Raw genomic sequence first — 21759 nt, 5'->3', positions numbered from 1 at the left:
AGGTGCCGAGGAAGGCGGACGCCTGCTGAAAGAAACGCAGCCGCTCCGGGCCCGATGTCGGGGCATAGACGTTGACAAGACTGACCATGAGCCCCTCCATACGGACCCGGAGGTGCAGCAGGCGGCCCGGCACAGCCTCGGCGACCCCCAGCACCTCGGGCTGTAGGTCGGGGGAGAACAGGGTCGCCACTCTAGCCGTACGAACTGTGAGATGGCTAAAGTAGACCCTGTCCCCCCATTCCAGCCGCCAGCTATCTTTGGCAGCCAGATCCGTATGGGTCTCCTGCAGGAAAACCACAGAGTACCCCCCTCCCGAAGGAAGGAGAGCACCTGGTACCTGCGGAGATCCATCCTACAGCCCCGGGTGTTTAACGTTGTGATGGTGAGAAGTGCCATGAGGAGGGCTGAGGGGGATCCTCACCAGCAGGGACGCCCGTGGTTCCCAACGGGCCACGCAACAATCTGTGACCTACCCCGTAGGTGAGTAGGGAGTCACAGAAGAGGCAGACCCGCTGGTAGGCCGCGGCAGCCTGCTTCCCGGTCCTTTTACCCTCCCCCATGAGGGCCCTCGTGGCCTGGAAGATTTGATGGAAGTCCCCCTATCGCTGGAGAGCGAGCTGCACCTTGTTACAGGAGCCCCGGACATCCTCAAGGAACTCTCGCAGCGTATGGGGGGCCGGGGTCAGTAGCCCTGGCTTTCCTCCGGAGGGACCACTGACACAGCCCCGTGGCCCACCGAAATGGGCAGGCAAGGAGCAGACCCCCGACATGGCGCCAGATGGGCTGGCGCCACGCAGCCCCCCTCAAACCCCGGCTCGATTAGGGGCGGCGGAGGGAAGATAGCAGCCCCTAGTGAGTCGGGACTGGGAAATACAGAGGCCGCTCCCTGTGGGCTATCCTCTAGGAGCGAGGAGATGACGGCCCCAGGGGCAGCAATGATATCACGGGAGGTGGAGGGGACAGGGATGGGGTTGACATCAGGGGCAGGGCAGGGATCCAGAGTGGGAGCAAGGCAGGGGTCGCGTGCAGAGTCTTGGAGAGGGGCAAAAGCTGGATCCTGGGCCGCAGTAGCCAGGCCGCTGGGAAATGGCCCCTCTCGATCAAGCTCTGGGAGCTGGGGGCAGGGAAGGGGGCCCTCTGTGATGCTGGGCTCCGGCACAACGGCCGGCGTAGTTGCCACGACATCTTCAGTGGGGTCCCCGCCCGGGAAGGAGGTCGGTCGCCACATGCCCACGAGGGGCAGCCCGTGGGGCTCGGGTCCCAGCCGCACGGCACCGGCGGTCGCCTCGGTGGGCTCGGCGGCCAACAGCAGGGTGCCACCCACAGCCGGGCAGATGGAGGAGCCCAGGGAACCCTTGGAGGAGGGAGCAGAAACAGCGGTTAGGGGGAGGGAGCATGGAGAAGGCGGGGCTGGGGTGAGGTTGCTCAGATCGAGGCCCGCTGGCAGAGGGTCATCCTCCTACTGGGTGACCGGGGTCAGACCCAGGGCCTCGATCTCCTCGTAGATGGAAGGGAGCTCTCCTTCCACCACCCCAGAGTTCTCCCCGCCAGTGCCCGAAGCGACGCTTTTGCCTCAGGGCTCACAGGGGCTCCAGAGGCTCCATCGGGGGCCTTGGAGGGGCGGTACTGCCCTCCCGTGCTGCCACGTCTTCCTCAGCCGGTACCGGGGGATGGAACGCACCCGCGGGCAAGGCAGAAGGCTCGGCATCGGTGCCCCCCTTTCTGGTCTTCTGGGGGGCTCCCGCATCGGCGGAAAGGAGCAGAGCTCGAGCCTTCCGCTTCCCCCGTTTCCCCTGGACTAGGGCCCAGCCCTCCATGGCATCATCGGGGGGCCGGCTAACAGGGGTCAGGTTGGGGGGCAGGGGCGATGGCTCAGGGACTGTGGGAGGCAGTGGTGGGGCAGCACGAGGGAAGGAAGATTCCCCCTGCGGCCGGCCCTCTCCCATGTCCGGCAGTATCCCTGCCACACCCTCCTCTAGGGGCCCTGCCAGATTGCAGGCAGCAGAGGCGGGGCTCTCCCGCTCATCTGGGCGCGCTGGGGGAAGCACCCCTTGGGACCGAGGGGGAGCACTGGTGGACTGAGTAGGAGGAGGGGCGGCTCCGGATGCCGGGCAGCCAGGGGCGCCGGTGATGACGGGGCCGGTGCCCTGCCGGGGCTCGGGGGTCCCAGATGCCCCTCCTTGCTGGGCCAAGGGGCAGTCCCTCCGGATGTGCCCCATCGCCTGGCAGAGGTAGCACCGGGCCTCCCCCATGGAATAATGCACCCGGTAATGGGCCCCCTGGTAGGGGACCAAGAACGACCCCTCAAGCGCCTCTCCGCCACATGCCGGTGGCAGTTGGAGCTGCACTGGCCGGCGGAACGAGAGGATGTGACGGAAGGCGGGGTCGTTGCAGCCCAGCGAGAGAGGGCTCACGACAGAAATGGGCTTCCCCAGGGTCGAAAGGGCGGGTAATAGGGTGGCATTGGGAAGGAAGGGAGTGACAGAGGTCAGGACCAGGCGGACACCCAGATCCTCTAGCGGCTCCAGGGGGGTGAACATGCCCCCCACTGCCAGGCCTTTCTCCACCACCTCCTGGGCGGCGGCTTCAGATGCTAAGAAGACGACGACCTTGCCATACATTTTGGAGGCTGCCACAAAATGGCCGTGGGCCCCACCACCCTCGCCAACGCCCGCACGTATGTCTCCACGTGGGGTGAGGCGGGCACCAGGAGGCAACGGATGCCGTGCTTCCTGGTCAAGGTCGGGAAGGGGCCCCGCCGCTATAGCTGAGGCGGTGGGCGGGAGAGATGACTTAGCAGCAGGAGGGGGGGCTGCCGCCACCTGGGCGTATGCCCTGGGGGCCGGTGGACGGACACCCGCAGAGCTGGCGGAGGGAACAGCGGGGCGGGACGCCGCAGCCGGTGGAAGAGCCGTGGCAGTGAGGGCAGTCCCTGCCATGGAGGGCCTGGTCTTTTTGGCAGGGCCCTTCCCCTTCTTCCTACCCTGGCCCTTCACACCGGTTGCGGGGGCTCCCCCAGAATCTGAGGGGGCGAGGAAGGTGGCAGCAGTGGAGGTCACCCCGGTGCCTGCCGCTGCCGGCGCCCCGGCGGGGGCAGTGGTCGGTGGTTTGGTAGCGGCGGTTAGGGTAGAAGCTCGGGGGGCGGGGGGTGATGGAAGGGCAGGCGGGAGAGGGGCAGCTGGTGCTGCTGGAGGGGCCCCACCCGCCATGTCCCCCGCCATAATGAGCAGAGAGGGAGGGGAAAACACCAGAGAGAGGAGGGGAAAGGGGAAGCAGGTCGACCACTCCTCCCCGCTAGGCTGCAGGCAGGGGAGGAGGGCACCAAAAGGGGTGGGCTGGACAGGGGGGCTATCAAGGGCTCGTGGGGGGCAGTCACTGACTCAGAATGGGAATCCGGCTCCTCTAGCTGCACTAGGGGTGGGGGGGTCATAACAACGTTAGGGGGTGCAGTGAGATAGGGGCAAACTCAAACAGGCGAAAGGCACAAGCGCATGGGGGGTGGGGCATGGGCACACTGAATAAGGGGCTAATCAGGGCAGAGGTACCACGTGGGGAGGGGGGAGAACCAGGCTGGAGGTAGGACAGGGAACCAAGGAGCTAGTTTCAGAGGCCCAGCAGCAAGAGCAGCAGTCTCCCTCCAGGCCAGTTGGGTTCAGCAGAGGAGCAGAAGGCAGTGCTTCTGGCCACTGAATGAACAGTTTTCTGTTCCCTGACTGACCAGAGCAGGGGCTGCTCCAGGCTAATGAGAACACCTGACTCCATTTAACCTGCAAAGAGTCAGGTGAGGCAATTAAGCTAATGTGACCACCTGACTCTAATTAAGGGCCCACTGATAATACAAAAGGGCTCACTCCAGTCAGGCAGGGAGGAGCCAGAGGAGAGGAAGTATGGCTGAAGGGCTGATTAATGAAGACACCCTCAAGTCATTGGTAAGGGAGAAGCAGGAGAGCTGTGGGGAAGTGGCCCAGGGAAAGGTAGCAACTCTGGCAGTGAAAGGTTGGCTGCCAACAGCGCTACCATTAGGGTCCCTGGGCCGGAACCCAGAGTAGAGGGCGGGCCTGGGTCCCCCCCCCCCAATCCACCACTACAGAAACACCTCCTGGGAGGGGAAAACAGGCCCTTGTCAGGACAGGAGGCTAAACTGTTTTGGCATGAGGCCGTAGGAGCAACAGAGACTGTGGGAGTTCTCTCACCAACCTCCTTGCTGGCTTATGATGAAAAGGGCTCAGTAGACTGTATCCCTGGCCCTGGAGAGAGAAGGGCTACGTGGAGAGTTGCAGTGAGCCTCTGAGGCTAGCATAAACCACCTGGACGCGCGGGACCCACAGGGACAAGATCGGAGCTCTGCCACAGTAGATACACGCAGATTTTATATTCAATCAAAAGTTATTCAGGAAAATGTGTTTTTCTCAGTAACTGGGAAATTACAATGGACAGTCAATTTTTTTGCTTTAGAGCTGCACCAGAACCATAACATATGTTATTTTATATATAAATATAAAAATGGCTGCCTTGGAGGAATCAGTCTGTTTTTTCATGGAAATGAGTAGTCGTGTTTTTAAAATGCCCGCATAGTAGAATGTTGCTGATTCACACTTTGCAACACACAAGTATGCACAAAAATGTTACTTCTTCCCATTTCTCATCCAGGATTTCACAGCAGTCTGTTGTAGCAAGGTCTCTGTTTAAGGCTGTATTCTTTACAAGATATACTAGAATACATTTTTACACATGATGAAGTATTACTATAAATATTAAAACTGAACTACACTTGTCAAATTAAATGAGCAAAGAACATTAAAAGAACTAAACAGTATTATCCTGGTATCCTTTATTGTATCTGTCACTTGGGGCCTCGGCTCATATTTCTGATGCAATTAAAACTCTGAATGAAGCCACTGACTTTTGTAGTACAAGGGATGAAGGATTCAGCCCTTACTAATTACAAAAACTCAACAGTTCATAGAGGGTGCCCATCATTGGTGCAAATCACTGAGGTTCTGATGTCATTTTGCACCTGATAAACTTCAATGGCCTATCATGTAAATGTTGTATTTACTAATTAAATCTATTTCAGCCACCCAGTGTAAAGCATCTGGAGTTAATTTTATAGTCTATTAGGTAAAAAGAGAGGGAGAAACTCATTACTTACCTTCACCAATTCAGTATAACCAGTTTCCTTTGCTGTCCACCAAGGCTGAGCTTTTAGTCCATTAACATTGTAGAGAGAGCGCTGCCAAACTGATGCAAAGTGTCCTCTCTGGTGCCCAAGCTCATACCACCTGTATGCCTAGCAGATTGCAATTGTTAACAAACAATTTACATCAGCCCAACTTCAGCAGAAAAGAATAATCTTAAAAAGGCATTTCAACACCTCTGAATGACACTCCCTCTTGGCAAAGCAACAGGCTTCCTAGAGGAGCATCATTTTATCCTTTAAGATAGCCTGGTAATAAGCACTTAAGAAAAAAATAGAGTAGATAGCTCGAGTCAACCAAAGTTGTGAGACATTCCAGTCTGTATTCACCAAGACAGGTGAAAATCAACCCATGGTAATTCACTAAGAGGACGGCTGTTCCAATAGTTCAGGGGCTAACCTCGGACATGGGAGACTTGGGGGTTCAATCCCTTGCTCCAGGTGAGCAAATCACTCCCCCCCCCAATCCCCAGTTCCCCATCCATAGAACAGGGATGACAGCACTTCCCTAGCACACAGGGATGCTGTGCAGACAAATACCATAAAGACTGTGAGGCACTCAGACACCATGGAACCAGGGGCTTTGTGAGAGAGGAATCCTGATTCCATACTAGCCAACACACCACACTCACCAGACCAGGAGGTGACCCCCCCGAAATTCTCCCTGCTCTCCAGTCCCCTCTCCAAGGCTTCCCTGCTCAAGGCAGTGCTGCCAAGAGCCCCTCTCCCAGACCTCCTGAAACAGAGGACCCACCCTGCTTGCCCACCCCTCTTCTACCATGCCTCAGCCACTCCAAGCAAGCTGGGGAGCAGAGGTTGAGGCAGGGGAGGAAGATCAGCTGGTGCCAGAGAGGAGACCCAGCTCCAGCATCCTGACTGCCCAGCATGGGAACAGTAATTCCTAGAGGCAGGGGCTGACTGGCAGCTGCCTTCTCCCCACCCAGCTCCATATGACTGTGCACATTTTGATTTACTGAATCAATTATAAAGACCTATTTGATTGCAGCCAGTGTGCCATAGTTTGCTAACCACTGCTCCACAGTAAATCCTGTCTAACTCTTATGCTCTTGCTTTGGTCTGATCCTGCAAGCTTGACCTCAGTGGGACTACTCACATAAGCAAGGAATCGTAGGCTCTCACCCTCTATCAGCAGGCAAGGTTAATTTTGCCTTTTTCTGCCACTAAAGTACAGATCCAAGGAGAAGAAAAGATGATCTACTCCAAAGAGAACTCACCAGAAGGTGGAACACTGCGTGTGTTTATGATGTTGTATTAATTATTATTATTATTTGTATTCCAGTAACACGTAAAGGCCACGGTTAGGCACTCTGTGCTAGACTGTACAAACATAGAATAGAAAACAGTCCCCTTATCCCTTCTGTTACAGTGAATCCCTGCCTGTACACAGTAACTACAGTCATCTAGTAAACTGCACACATATGGCACAAAGGACGAACACCCAAGATTGTTTGCAGTAGAAATACAGATGTTTAACATTTAAGCGAAAGGACAATCACTTTTGGTTCTCTCTGTAGGTAAGCTTATGGACAAAAATGAATACAATCCAACTAAGCACATTTGACATTCCATCCAGTATAGGACAGTAATGCCAGCATATTAAACTGCCCCAAAAAGCCTAGAGAAGTAGAAACAAAAATAGAAGTGTTTCTTGTACAGGAATCAGATACTACAGTACTGCATACTTTGACTTAATCTTAACTGTCACCGATTAAAGAAGCTATTGGATTTCTTCACATAATGGAATTCCTTCCTAAAAAATCTGATGTGTCATTTTAACCAATTACTTAATACACTTTTGTTCAAATAAAAAAAGTACTTTACACTTTAATGGCTGAGTTGGATTTCAAAGACAAGTTATTAAGCAACCATCAAGGACTATGAAACCAGAGAGAATTATTTCTTTGGAGGTCTATGTTTAAGTTTTCATCACTCTTAAAACGTTGGATGATACTCTGGTGTATAAAACTCTGATCTATGAAGGAGAGAATTGCTGCAAAATGTGCTCTTACAGTAGATGTATAAAGCACTGAAAAGCCGTGTTGACAAATAGAACAACAGTGGACAGCCTTGGAGCTTTTCCTTTTGACTGCTATAAAATATTATAAGTTTCTGAGAGGACATTTTTAAAATTGTGTCTTTAGGTATGGATCATAAAAATGTTATGTATTACCTTGGGTAATCTCCAGTATATCTTTATAGTTTAAGTTTATCTGGGTTAAGCCTCTGAAATGGAAACAGGATGATTTTTAACATATGTTCCTCAGCCTGTAGTTGTAACAACTATGGCTACTAGTAGACTTTACATGCTCATTTGCAATATACCTAAAGCTAGCCCAGGTGACAAGAGTTTGAATTACCTGTTTGAACTACTGACTGTGGAGAGAGATCACTAGTGCTATTTATGTGTAGGGATGTATTTTATTGTTAGCCCATATTAAAAACATTTTTATTTCAAATACATCTGTTAATGTCGGGAAAGATTAGGCAGAGCCCACTCTATAATTTAAGATAGCTGCAACAATAAACAATGTTTTCCAATTGATTAATAGTCTGATAATTACTTAGTCCATATAATCCCCATGAAAAATCATTTTCTCCACTTATTCTTTACATAGCACTTTCCATTTATTTTATATTTTTTTAATTCAGTGTGCCATCTTATAGGATTATTTGAGTTGGAAAGAGCCTCTTCTACTCTACCCCCTGCAATTTACCAGAGATGAATTGCTAATTTAGCCCTAATAGATGAATGTCTACTTTCTGTGATGACAATTCCGTATGTTCCTTATGTACTGATCTCTTTCCTTGATTAAATCTTGAAGTTCACCAAGTCTAGCAAGGCCAGTGAGAAAAAGTTAGATTAACAGTGGACTTTCCCATTGTGCTAAATTTAACAGTCTGCTCTACCCCAAGAAGTTCATTCATCATTGATTAGATCTTTTTCTACAGAACTTTGGCCTTCAACTCCATACACATTAGTACAAATCCCTACCTGGGAATTAGGATGGTACAAATTAATTGTGTCTGTGTGGTATCGTTAGCCACACAGAATCAATAATTTAGTCCTCTAGTATAGTCCTTACAAGCAGGATTCTTCTTCTTCTCCTTAATCTTCTCCACTTTGAGCATAAAAGCATTTCAATTTTGTCTTTTATATATATATTAGTACAAATACAAATTAGTAAATATATATATAAAGGGGAGGCCAACTAATTCTTATTTGCAAATTAATTTTTAAATCCACAAGAATTCAGCAGAGGGATATTTTATTAAACTTCCACAGGAGATAGCCCAACTTTAAAAATTGAGGTGCTAAAATATTGTCACCTGGATCTGGAGATTTAGCTTCAGTCTAATTGTTCCATGAGGAGTTATAATCACAGTTCTATAAGATTTTCACAGAATAATTGAAGGTCAGTCATATTTGGTTATCTGGTTCCACTTAAGATCACAACCAAAATCTGATTATAGCCACTGGTTTGTGTTGACTACAGAAATGCCATGAGCAGATTCATTTGTTCCAATGATTGGATATAAGATACACAAGAGGACTGCATTTCTAAAATGGCTTGAATGTCAATGCCTCTGAAATATTTTTTGTGTCACTGATAAATAACACACAAATAGAAAACTTCTTGTTTTCAGCTGTCCATATTCCCTATCAAAGAAACTTTTTTATTTTCCTGTCAATATTAGGATTCATAGTTTAAAAAAACCCATGCCTTCTGATTTCCCCTCAAAAGAAGTAGGGCTAATCACATGTGTAACTTTGAATATTCTAAATTCAATAAATCAGCAGCTGTCTTGGTTTCCATCATATTTTGTGCGCATTATGTCCTGAAGAAAAATCCTCAATATTTAAGCAAGGATCCTATTTTTCTGATCTGCCTGCTAATTTAACACATGAATGATTACAGGAAACCAATGCACTGGTTCCAAGTCCTGCGCTACTTATATGTCTGTTGCAGTGAGAGTCCTACTCCCATTGTTGAGGTCGAAGGGAGTTTGTTACTTTGAACCTGTGAGCAAACATGCACACATACTGTATTCATCTATTTTTGTCCCTGGGGGAAAAGTTCCTGTAGTCCAGAGTTGGTTCCACCTTCAGTGGTAGCAGCATATCTTTTAGTCAAACACAGACTTTTTAGTCAAAAATTTCACTCATTGAATCTGTGAATTCCTCTGGCTGCCCTGCCTACTCCTTGGTTTGCACTGGTTATCTTTCTGTGCCCTTCCCTCCCGCTCCGGTGGATCAGGATTTAACAATGGGTTGCTATGCACCCACACTCCAGGCAGACTTTCTGCTGCTGTTGTCTTACAGTCTGAGCACTACCACACTCTAGGCTGTTAAACCAATGGGGCTATTCACTTTTCCAATGTTATGACCACGCTTAGGTGCTTTTCTGGATTGGAAAAAGAGCGCTCAGCACTTTGCAGGACTGCATTTTTTAGAATAAGGGATAGGTAAGACTCGTACCTCTTTGCTTCCAACTCTCTGCAGGGCATCACCTAAATGAAAATAAAAGCGTCCATCATCAGTGCCAGGGTCACCAGACTCTAGGCCTTCCTAGAGAAAGAAATAAAAAGAAACACCAGTAAAACTGAGTTAATTTAGCTGTTATAGTAAGCTGTCCATTCAATCCAAGAAATAGACATGTAAAATATCACTAAATAAATATATACAAGTAAAATAATTTGTTATCCTGGAATTTAGGTTCATAGAATCATAGAAGAATCATGGAAGACTAGGGTTGGAAGAGACATCAGGAGGTCATCTAGTCCAACCCTCTGCTCAAAGCAGGACCAACCCCAACTAAAGCATCCCAGCCAGGTCTTTGTCAAGCTGGGCTTTAAAAACCTCTAAGGATGGAGATTCCACCACTCCCCTAGGTAACCCATTCCAGTGCTTCCCCACGCTCCTAGTGAAATAGTTTTTCCTAATATCCAAACTAGACCTCCCCAACTGCAACTTGAGACCACTGCTTCTTCTGTCATCTGCCACTACTGAGAACAGCTTAGCTCCATCCTCTTTGGAAACCCCCTTCAGGTAGTTGAAAGCTCCTATCAAATCCCCCATCACTGTTCTCTTCTGCAAACTAAATAAGCTCAGTTCCCTCAGACTCTTCTCGTAAGCCATGTGCTCCAGCCCCCTGATCATTTTTGTTGCCCTCCACTGGATGTTGTCCACATCCTTTCTGTAATGGGGGGCCCAAAACTGGATGCAATACTCCAGATATGGCCTCACCGGTGCCAAATAGAGGGGAATAATCACTTCCCTCGATCTGCTGGCAATGTTCCTACTAATGCAGTCCAATATGCCGTTAACCTTCTTGGCAACAAGGGCACACTGTTGACTCATATCCAGCTTCTCGTTCATTGTAATCCCCAGGGTCTTTTCTGCAGAACTCCCACTTAGCCAGTCAGTCCCCAGCCTGTAGCGGCGCATGGGATTCTTCTGTCCTAAGTGCAGGACTCTGCACTTGTCCTGGTTGAACCTCATCAGACTTCTTTTGGCCCAATCCTCCAATTTGTCTAGGTCACTCTGGACCCTATCCCTACCCTCCAGTGTATCTACCTCTCCCCACAGCTTAGTGTCATCTGTGAACTTGCTGAGGGTGTAATCCATCCCATCATCCAGATCATTAAATGAAGATGTTGAACAAAACCGCTTGATACCGGCTGCCAACTAGACATTGAGCCATTGATCACTACCCATTGAGGTTGAATGAATAACACTTACTTCAGTCAAAAAAATCTTAGAAACACTGTAGTTTTTTCAACTGCATCTTCCTTCACAGCCCTCCCCCACAAAAAGAAGGTTTTTTGTTTTTTTAGGAAGCCTGGAAATTCCAAGACAGGGCTTCACTTTACAAACTTTCCTCCCAAACATTCAAAAGCATGCAGATGAATAATTTGGATTACTCAAGCACCTTAAGGTTGGCCCCATACTGCCAATCTCAAAACAATCAGAAACTCAAACCTGTCCATCACATAAGATCATTCATTAGTGACCAAGGAAACATTAATACTTTATGCTTGAATCTTGGATATATAAGGGTGTCTCAATTTACAGATCTGTGCAGTTATGAATATATTCTGGGGTAGTATAAATAGTTATTTATAACTATTGTGCTTATAGCTAAACCTGTGTTATCACAATTCCCCCTCCCCCTTTTCTACCATTTTTCTACCAGTAAAATGTATTTTTCATGAAAGAAAGAAAGAAAAAGAAAGAAGGAAAGAAAGAAAATGACTAATACGGGAATTCCACCTTCAAATATGGAATGCTCTCTACTATCTTGTTTTCTGCCTTGAGGATGAAGCCATAATGTACTTTAGCAAAGCCATCATTTGGAGCCAGACTCAGGACCTGTTTTAAAGCAAATAAATAATGATTACATATTCATTTATGCATTTCTTTTCAAAATTAATTTAGATTGCTCAGTATGTGGCAGACCAACAATCGTGTTAGGATTTTGTGATTTAAACAAACACTATCATCTGCTAACAACTCTCTAAGAATCACTTGACTTGGTCAGGTTTTTCCAGGCTCCTTCATGACACTTTGGTATCTCGCTACAATAATTTATGTGTACAGTAAAACAGTGTCAAGCACATCTTTATAGTTAGAAATCACAAGCTGCACAAATTAACATTATCTGCACGTATCTTAGCAGTTCAGCTACATTTCTTTATTTTCTTTTCCTCCCCCTCATGTCTCATAGAGCATGTCTTCACTGCAGAATTAACTCGAGTAATCTACACTCAAGTTAATTCTCTTGAGTTAGCCTTATTCAAGTGCGAGTGGCCACACTGTAAAATAACTTTTCAGCTACTATGACCACACTGCACTCACTCGTGTGTGGTGTGAAGACTTCTAGGGGCATATCCCATGGTTCTCTGCACTGCAGCAAACTGAGCTGCTCTATGAATTTTTTCCCAGTGAGTTGTGGGATAACTTATTTGTCCTTTCCTTGGCACACAGAGGGAATTACATCACTCAAGTGGAGCTAGCCTGTGTCCTCACTGCAGCATGGCTGTGTTACCATGTGACTGACAAGCTGTGCAAACTCAAGCTATAGCTATAATGCCTGACAGGGTTTAGCCCGCTTGAGTTGAAAGAACCACCACATTCAAGTTAAAGGGTTTTTGTGTGTGGATGAACTTGAGTTAGGGGCAATGCTCAAGTCTGCAGTGAAGACAAGCCCACAGACAATAGAGAAGTGAGATGTTACTTGGGATAGATTGAAGTGGCTTGGAGAACAGGCTTAGAGAGGATATTTGTGACCTAGGGACCTCTTGGTGTCCGCTGACAGAGGGCACTGGGGTGCACAGAGGTTACAGGGATCTTTGGGTCTGGTATCTACATAGTAGTTCATCGAAGCGTGTCATATAAGGTATGTAATAAAAGTCTGTCATACTGGTCCTCAATCATTGTAAAATGTGTGTACAGAGAATATGTAAGGAGTTATGTTTATATACTGAAATTTATGTTCTTCAGGTCTGTGGCTTGGGGCAAAAAAGTTGAGAAAAAAGTTTCTTTCAGGCAAGAGACCTTTATCTGTCCGTCTATATGCAAACTGAGTATTGTATGGTTCCCAATGGACACACATTACCGTCTGAGCAAAATGTTAATCAAGTGATCGTAAAGTCTCCAGGGGAGGCCCTAGACAGGAAAACACAAGCGGTAGGGGTTATCCTGTCACAAGTGCGGACAATGGATTTTTGAACTATAACTGTAGAGACAAAGAAAGTATAAATCTTTCCACTGAGGAGGCAACAGTACAGCGTGGTTGTTTCATGAACGGAGGATCACAGCCAAGCCTTACTGCAGTATGCTGGAAGAGCTTTTGCTCTTGACATGGCAATATTTTATTAGTTAAGTGTAGGCTCTAGTATGCATGTTATGATTTGATTTCAAATGTAGCCCTTTGTTTCCAGTACTTCTGCTTGCTATCATTTGACTCTCTGGTCTTTGTTCAATAAACTTATACTTGCTTTCTCTATAAACAAATTTAAGTGCTATATGTTAGGCAGAGCTGAGTTCTGTGGTGTAACTGGCAAACCGTGGGTACCGTTCCTTTGAGAACAGGCCCTCTGGGAATTCTGTGAGTGCCCAGTGGATCAGGGCTGGGCGCTCCAGGGAGATGCTGGAGACATCTTGGAAGACTCAGGAGTTGGAAAGTGCCTATCATTAACCTGTAATGAGAGAGCAGGGCCTGTGGAAGTCTGGAGAGTACTGTAAATGTTGCCAGAGGCTGGTGGTGTTTGGGAGCTGACCCACAGACAAGGCTTCCTCTGGCTAAGGGCAGGTGGTAGCGAAGTGCCCCTGGGGAGCGTCACAGTATTGTATGCATCTTCTCATCCCTGCAGAATGGGAGTGTTTTAAGCAATGGGTGAAGTATGAAGAAGGTGGGTCTAAGCTCCAATACCCTCAAACTACACTCACCACTTTCACCCTTCTCTATTTTTTTGAGACTAATTATGTGTTTACTTTAGTGTCATGTGTGGTAATATATGATATCAATTACGTTCTTAAGTCTGTCTTTTGTTACAACTTCTACAACTTTCATTATTTTAAAGAGTGAGAGGAATGGGCATGGACACCAGGACAGATCCTCAGCTTAATCAGCAGAGCTCCGCGGATATCAATGGAGCTATGCCAATTTACACCAGCTGAGGATCTAGCAGAGTGACGAAATCTGGGGGCCTGTATACACACCGGGGGCTACAGCAGCACAGTTGCTGCTCTAGCACCGTAGCCTAGGCGTTCCCTGCATCGAGGGAAGGGGGTTTTCCACTGATGTAGGTAATCCACCTCCTCACGTGGCAGTAGCTATGTGGATGGAAGAATTCTTCAATCGACCTAGCCATGTCAACACTGGGAGTTGGGCTGGCTTAACTGTGGCACTCAGGGACATAGGCGATGACTCCGTGGGAGCTCTGGGGCTGGAGCACCCACAGAAAAAAAACAGTGGGTGCTTAGCACCCACCTGCCAGTCAGCTGTTCTGCAGTGGGCAGGGTGTGCTCAGGGGAGGGGGCGGAGTGGAGGCAGGGCCTTGGGGTGGAGCACCCACCTGGAAAAATGAAAGTCAGTGCCTGTGCTCAGGGAAGTAAATTTTTCATACCCTGAGCAATGTGGCTAGGTTGATCTAAATTTTAAGTGTAGACCAGGGCTAAGGCAATAGCGAAGCCTTCCATATTTTAAAAATGCAGTTATAGAACTACAGTACAAAAACATTCCTGAAACTACTAGTTATGTCAGTCCTTAGCAATGCACATACATGTTTCACCCATATATTCCTATGTCTTTTCCAGTAATTGTCTCACAACACACAATCCTGCCTCTTAAAAAGATCTTTGGGCAAGTACCTTCTCTTCTTTCCTTTGGACTAGATTCTGTGCTGTTTTACACCTCATATAATTATTTTTTATCTGTGCAAACTGAGTACAAAGTGTGTAAAATGCTGCTACCTAAAAATGGTAGCATTTTACATCCACTTTTCTCAGGAATAAATTACTACAAAGGTTCAACCCAATAGATAATCTGTTTGGGAGTCTATAAAAGGAAAGGAAAGGAAAGGAAAGGAAAGGAAACTAGTTAAAATATGGAGTTGGCAATCCACAGTTAAAATCTGTTTGATCATCCATTCAGAAAAACATGGTATTGCCATTGATTTTACATCTTTTGGCTACAATATTCTATAGATAATAATTCTGTTCCAAGAAGCTGCACCTAGAGGACCAAACAAATTGAGTTTCAATAGTATTTATGTGCCATATAATTTTGTTACATCTGATTAACTAAGGTAGAAATTCCAAACATACAACATCTGACTTAGTTTTACTAGCCACTTGGAATGATAGTTAATTTTAAACAATATCTATCTGCATTAAGACAAAAATCTACATTCACGACCACTCCAGGAGAGTGATTCAATAAAAATCAGCAGAAAGTACACTTGAAGCATTTATTGTAAATTATATTAACCAGTTGCTATTGTTGCATACAATATTAATTATGCTTAGAAAGAAGTTATGCTAAATTGCTCCTCAGGGGCTATTCAGAATAATAACCAATCAGTGGCACAAAGGGGCAGACAGAATTTGCCTTCAGATCACTTGCTCTGTAAGTGAGGAATTCCTTGAAGAGTGTTAAATCACGATCTGTAGACCTTTGAAAACAAACAAATCTGTGACTCCTCCAAAGATTGCTTTTAATGCACTCTTCCTGAATTCCTAAATATAACATTCAAAGGAATGGGGGAAAAATTGAAATCCTATTTCTTAACATTCCCTTCCAGCAGTGGTACGGGGACAGCCTGATAAAATAGGGCATATTTCCCATCAGGTTAAACTCTAGTTATAGACATAAAAGTCTTTTAATTCAAGGTATGATGTTTAGGTTCATCATCTTTGAAGTGAAAAGAAAGGACATGTTGCACATAAGCCGATCACCTCTGAAATCAAAACCTGATCGTACATGCCACTTCTTATGGAAAACTTGAAAAACTGATTTTAAAACAGTTCTGCTTATATCTCATTTTCTGAATCCAACTCTGCTGTTACAAAGATGACTCAACTTCAATGGCAAATAAGCAGAGAAGAGGGAAAATGGAAATCTGCCAAGACTCAAATTCAGATTACTTTATTTTCTTTGCAACAGCTAATGACATGACTACCACCCAATATTTGCAAAGAGCAGCATTCATTTTCTTAGGGGATGTCATTCATTGTTGCAAGAAAACACCTACAGCCCTAAAATCAGTCACTGCTTTAAGTAAGAAATGATTTTCAGAAATATTCTTTTAAAATGTAGCTATTTAGAATTACACCAGTATATTCCATTACTGATTTAGGATTTTAGGACTTGATCCTCTGTAACGATGAGTGCCTCTTTGTGACTCCAAGTGAAATCTTGTGACCTTTTTTAACAAGCTCTAACACCTACACTGTTTGCAACATGCCATTGAAATTCAGAAGGAAGTCTCTAGTCCAAGGTCCGTCATGTCTTTTCATTGTTCCATGACATTCTGTGCAGATTTGGCTGAGATACCAACTATTAAAAATTGCCATTTTTTTCATCTCACTTACGTTCTGTAGGAAAACGCTGGCAGCATGCCAAAATAATAACGGAACATTAACCTTCTAAGGCAGGGTTTATATAAGATGCCAAAGCAGCAGCCACAGCAAACACTGTGCTGAGAACACCTGGAAGGTGGGGACTGGAACTGGTCTCCTTGCTCTGACCACACCCTTCCCTAAACATGACATCCAGCTCCAACAGCTCATCGATCCTCTGGGGGCACCACATGGGAAAGGAGCTCCCTCTACCTCCCAGGAGAGTGGGGGAGACAGAGCTGTGCAAGGTAGAGCAATAATTTTATTTGCTACAGTAGCAACTGACTACCCTGTGGACCCAGCACAATGCACCAACAGCTTAGCCTATTCCTCACTTTGGATAACAGCCTTCTCCTGCACTGGCCAATCTAGTTAATCCTGTAGCTCGGGTGGTCCAACAAGAGCACCAGCATCTTCAGGGGAAGGACAGGGCCTCCCCTCACTCAGCAGGGAACAGCCCCTCACGCAGCCTGAGCTCTGGAAGCTTCTGACCTGCCAGACCAGATGAAACTCCACACATGGTGGGAGGGGTTTCCTGCTTTCTCTGCCATGTGGCTAGGGAAACCCTCCCAGATGGGTGGAGCTTCTACCAGGATATTCAACTAAAGTGTGAAACAGGTAAGCGGCATCAATCCTAGTGAACAAGACACCACATAAAACACATGATTAAATTGGCACTTGTGTTGGCAGTCTGAGCAAAGACGACAAGGTTTGAAAGGTCAGAGATTGAACCACTCTATCACATCCCTAATGCCCTACCAAATTCATGGTCCATTTTGATCGATTTCATGGCCAAATGTGGTCAGTTTTACATTTTCAGATGTTAACATTAGAAATTTCATGATGTTGTAACTGCAGGGGTCCCAACCCAAAAGGAGGTGGGGCGGGGGGGGGCAAAGCTGTTGTAGGGGGGTTGCAGGATTGCCACCCTCACTTCTGCACTGCTTCATAGCTGGGCTCTGAAGACAATACCTGCGGAGCTTCCTGCAGCCGGGGGAGGTTCCCAGAGGTCGGTCTGATCTCCCCCGTGCTACTGGGAGTGCCTCAGCCGGGGGTTCCTAGACGCAGCCAGGCTGAGGAGAGACAGGACTTCCTTTTCCCCTACACGGCCCAGGGAGGGACCCACCTCTAGGGGCTTCCTGCAGCCGGAGGAGGTACCCAGAGGTAAAGGTGGGTCTGATTTCCTCCCGAGAGTAGCTGTGCAAGAAAAGAGGAAGTCCCATCCCTCCAGAACCCAGCTGATTAGCAGCTGGAGCCCGATGAACAGTAGATGCCCCAGCTGCGGCACCCCCAGCCCTGCCCATCCTCCTTCCCTCCAATAGCTAGATTTCACGGGGGAAGTCTGATTTCACTGTCCGTGAAGTGTTTTTCACGGTCGTGAATTTGGTAGGGCCTACACATCCATCTCTCCAGAACAGGGCTGAGGCACATTGACAGAGCAAAGTAAGGGGTCTGTGCTATGTTCCGTCCTATAGATAATTAAAAGTCTTCACCTCTCATCATGAGTGTTAGATTCCTATGTACATTAGTATATAAATACACACACAGCTGGTTACCCTAAGATATAAGCAGCCAATTTATGTTAATCATGTGAAAAAGTTTCACCTGAACTTTACTAGTCTATAAAGAAGAGTGTTTAATATCTTGATAACAGGAATATTTGATTAACCAATTTAAAATAAACTATTCATGAGAATAGTGTTATTTATGTTAACCCGTAAGAGCCATACATATACATGATTTGCTTTACAAAGCATTAAGGGAGTTAGTAAGGAAACTTTTGAATAAATATATTAACAATGTATTTTTTTCTCAATTGATATGAAATGGAAGCTCACCTCCTCATAAACTTTCTTGGCATTACTGTTATCTCCTATTAAGAGGTAACCCACTCCAAGATCATTCTTCAATGAGATATCATTGGGAAACAGATGAACTAGTTTCTGAAGAGTAACCAGAGAACCTCTCATGTGACCTAATTTGATTGAACAAAAGTGAATTATAACAATTATAACAAGAAATAAATGCTTATCAAAGAATTGTGTCCCCACCTTTCATTAATGATCACAGATGATGCAGAACATAAAAGTGGACTTTATTACATATGAATACATTTAATTAGCCCATTCTCACCTTACAAGCAATACCTAAGAAATCTCCGATAGTACTGTACATATCTTCCAGGGTTATGGGAACCTCTAGTGGACAATTCTATGTATGGCAGTAATAGTAAAAATACTTTACACTTTTGTAGCTATTATTCTTCTGCAGATCTCAAAGTGCTCCACGAAGTCAGGAAAGCACTTTAACTCAAATTTTGGCCCTGATCATTCACATCATTTAAGCATGTTCTTAACTAAGCATGTGACTAGTTCCGTTGAAATCAATTGTTTCACATGCTTAAAATTAAGTATGTGCTTCACTATTTTCCTGCACTGGGATCTTCCTGAAGAACAGAAAAGTTAAGAGCAAGTCAATCCTGAAAACTGATCCATCTGGATGGACTCTTATGCCTATTAAGTCAGTCTGGCTTTGTATACGTTTAGGGGTCAGTTTGGATCATCACAGGACTGGGACCTAAATTTTCAAAAGTGCTCTCTAGTTTGGCAGCTTCAGTTTTTCGTTTCCTACAGTGTGATTATCAGAACCCACAAGTCCAGCTTGAAATCAGTGGGAGATACTGGTGCTGCCATCTCTGAATGTCAGGCCATTTTGAGTCTAAAGTTAAGCAACTTAAAAACTGAGGCACTCAACATTTATTTTCAAAATGTGTGCATAAGGGATTCCTTTCAAATCACGTTGTGTCAGTGCCAGTGTGACTAAGCCTCGGTCTCCTGACTCCCAGATCTTCACTCATTCCACTAGACCACATCTTCTCTCCAGTATAATACTTGTGGGGCGAGGGGGCATAAATAGGTTGATTCCCACAATCCTATGGGAGCCTGAGCTCAGAATTTCTCTCTTTTTTTTTTTTTAAAGACAAAATTCCAAAACTCCCCAGATTTGTTTTTAGGGAAGGGATTTTAAATAGGGCTGTCAAATGGTTAAAAATATTTATTGCGCTGTTAACTAATAATAGAATACCATTTATTTAAATATTTTTGGATCTTTTGCACATTTTCAAATATATTGATTTCAGATTCAACACAGAATACAAAGTGTACAGTGCTCACTTTATATTTATTTTTAGAATAAATATTTGCACTGTAAAAATAAAATAGTATTTTTCAATTCACCTAATACAAGGACTGTAGTGCAATCTCTTTATCATAAAAGTTGAACTTAAAAGTGTAGAATTATGCACAAAAGAACCTGCATTCAAAAATAAAACAATGTCAAACTTTAGCGCCTACAAGTCCCCTCAGTCCTATTTCTTGTTCAGCCAATTGCTCAGACAAACAAGTTTGGTTACATGTGCAGGAGATAATCTGACTGTTTCTTGTTTACAATGTCATCTGAAAGTGAGAACAGGCGTTCACAAGGCACTGTTGTAGCTGGTGTTGCAAGATATTTACATGCCAGATGCGCTAAAGATTCATATGTCCCTTCGCAGGGCCATCCTTAGGATTTATGGAGTCCTACACAGTATTCTTAAACCGGCGCCTCTCGATGGCAGCCTGAGCTCGCAGCCTGGTCGGGGAGGGACGAGGCAGCAAAGGATACTGAGATGCCCGGCCTGCCTCACAGCAGTGGAGAGTCACAGTTCCCCACAGAGACCCCTGTACCCTCTCCCTCACGCAGAATGCATGGCGCCGACGCATTCAGCTCTGTGAATACGGCCCCTGCCTAAGGAGACTGCAGTGCGCACTGGGTGTGCGGGAGCTGACCTGCTCTTACCTGCTGTCATGGGCAGTGGGTGAAGCTGTCGCTTGGGGAGGCTAGCTCCCCAGCCCACCTCTTCTGCCTGTGGCCCCTGTCCATACTCCACCCCTGCTCTGCCTTAGGCCCTGCCCCTACTTTGACCAGGCCCCGCCCTCTCTCCACTGTCTCCCTCCTCCTTCCCTCCCCCACCCTGCTCAACCCCTTCCAGCCAAATCCCTGAACCCAAAAGAAGCAAATGACATTTGAAAAAAAAACTCTTCTGCAATTTCTTTCTAAAGAAAATGGAGCATGTTTTCCACTGCATGCCAGAAGGTGAAGACTGGACACGCAGAAGGGACCTAATTAAAAACACTAAACCTGGAAATAAAAAATGTCAGTCACAGGTTTTTTGATATACACTGAAGTTTGTCAGAGATTTATTTGCAAAAACTGTGTGGTAAGGGCAAGTCAGCTGTCCTGCTGAATACAACATTAAATATTAGGGAATACATGATACAGCTCTTCTCTGCTTTACATTTGTCTTAATCAGTATTTCTAAGCTGATTTTATATTTTTAATGTACTCTTAAGCCTTCATAAAGTAATCATTCCAGATTATTACATATTTAACTCACTGAAACAAAGACATTATTTTAAATTAATCAGTCACAGAGGTTTAGTGTGTTCGTAACAATGTTCATTGCTTTTAGAAAAAGGGAACACTAATTTACTTTGTGTGATCTCCATAACAATAGACATGTTTATGAAATTTCACCAACTTTAAAAAATATGTTTCCAAAGATTTTAGGCATAACAAACGATTTTATATCTTACTAAGATACTGATTTTGCTAGAAGACTCTCTTACAACTAGTTCATCAAATAGTCAGAAGTAAAGCAAGGGAAACTCGTTTGTCCAGTGAAAGGGATGGACAGAAAGGACAGGAAGACTTTGGAAGCAAGTTTTTTGTACTTTCGTAATTCAAATTAAAATGTGTATTTTGAAGGATTTATTTTAAAAAAACTATATGTCTGAAGATCTAAGCATTTAAGGCTAAGATGAATACTCAGATTGTGCATCTAAAAATCTATGCAAGGATTTTTTTAGAGATGTGATTTTATCATCTTCAGCAACACACTAATGAAATATTTTTAAAGTAAATTTTAAACTAAGGTCCTGTAGACTAACATGTTCTGATTAAATATTACAGTAATATTTTTTTTTTGTTTTTTGCCAACTGTTTTTTGTCAAAAAGAAAAGGAGTACTTGTGGCATCTTAGAGACTAACCAATTTATTTGAGCATAAGCTTTCGTGAGCTACAGCTCACTTCATCGGATGCATGCTGTAGCTCACGAAAGCTTATGCTCAAATAAATTGGTTAGTCTCTAAGGTGCCACAAGTACTCCTTTTCTTTTTGGGAATACAGACTAACACGGCTGTTACTCTGAAACCTGTTTTTTGTCAGTAAATTCAGAAACTGGCAGTATATACCTGAGGGTTGGCAAATGCCTGTTAAATGGCTTCATTACCACTTGAATGGCTCTTTAACAGTTTCAATGTTGTGCTAATAGGTCTGGCAGGCTTTTCCACTTTTAAGTTACTAGATCCCTTCTGGAGG

At 45.4% G+C, this 21759-nt stretch overlaps 1 protein-coding gene across 10 annotated transcripts in view; it reads right to left on the bottom strand.

Annotated features, from left to right (window-relative positions):
* ASPH (aspartate beta-hydroxylase) overlaps positions 1–21759 on the bottom strand; it is a 190038-nt gene that overhangs the window by 20269 nt on the left and 148010 nt on the right. For all 10 annotated transcript variants that reach the window (XM_074944321.1, XM_074944317.1, XM_074944318.1 and 7 more), the window contains 4 exons: positions 18179–18315; positions 11490–11588; positions 9696–9785; positions 5153–5290 (listed from right to left, as the gene is read on the bottom strand). In XM_074944321.1, the coding sequence (XP_074800422.1) occupies positions 5153–5290; positions 9696–9785; positions 11490–11588; positions 18179–18315 (464 nt within the window). The remainder of the gene's footprint in view (positions 1–5152; positions 5291–9695; positions 9786–11489; positions 11589–18178; positions 18316–21759) is intronic.

This window comes from Natator depressus, chromosome 2 (assembly GCF_965152275.1).
Source record: "Natator depressus isolate rNatDep1 chromosome 2, rNatDep2.hap1, whole genome shotgun sequence".
Classification (NCBI taxonomy): Eukaryota; Metazoa; Chordata; order Testudines; family Cheloniidae; genus Natator; species Natator depressus.
The sequence above is the reverse complement of the archived record's forward strand: the minus strand, read 5'-3'. Positions and strand labels throughout refer to the sequence as shown.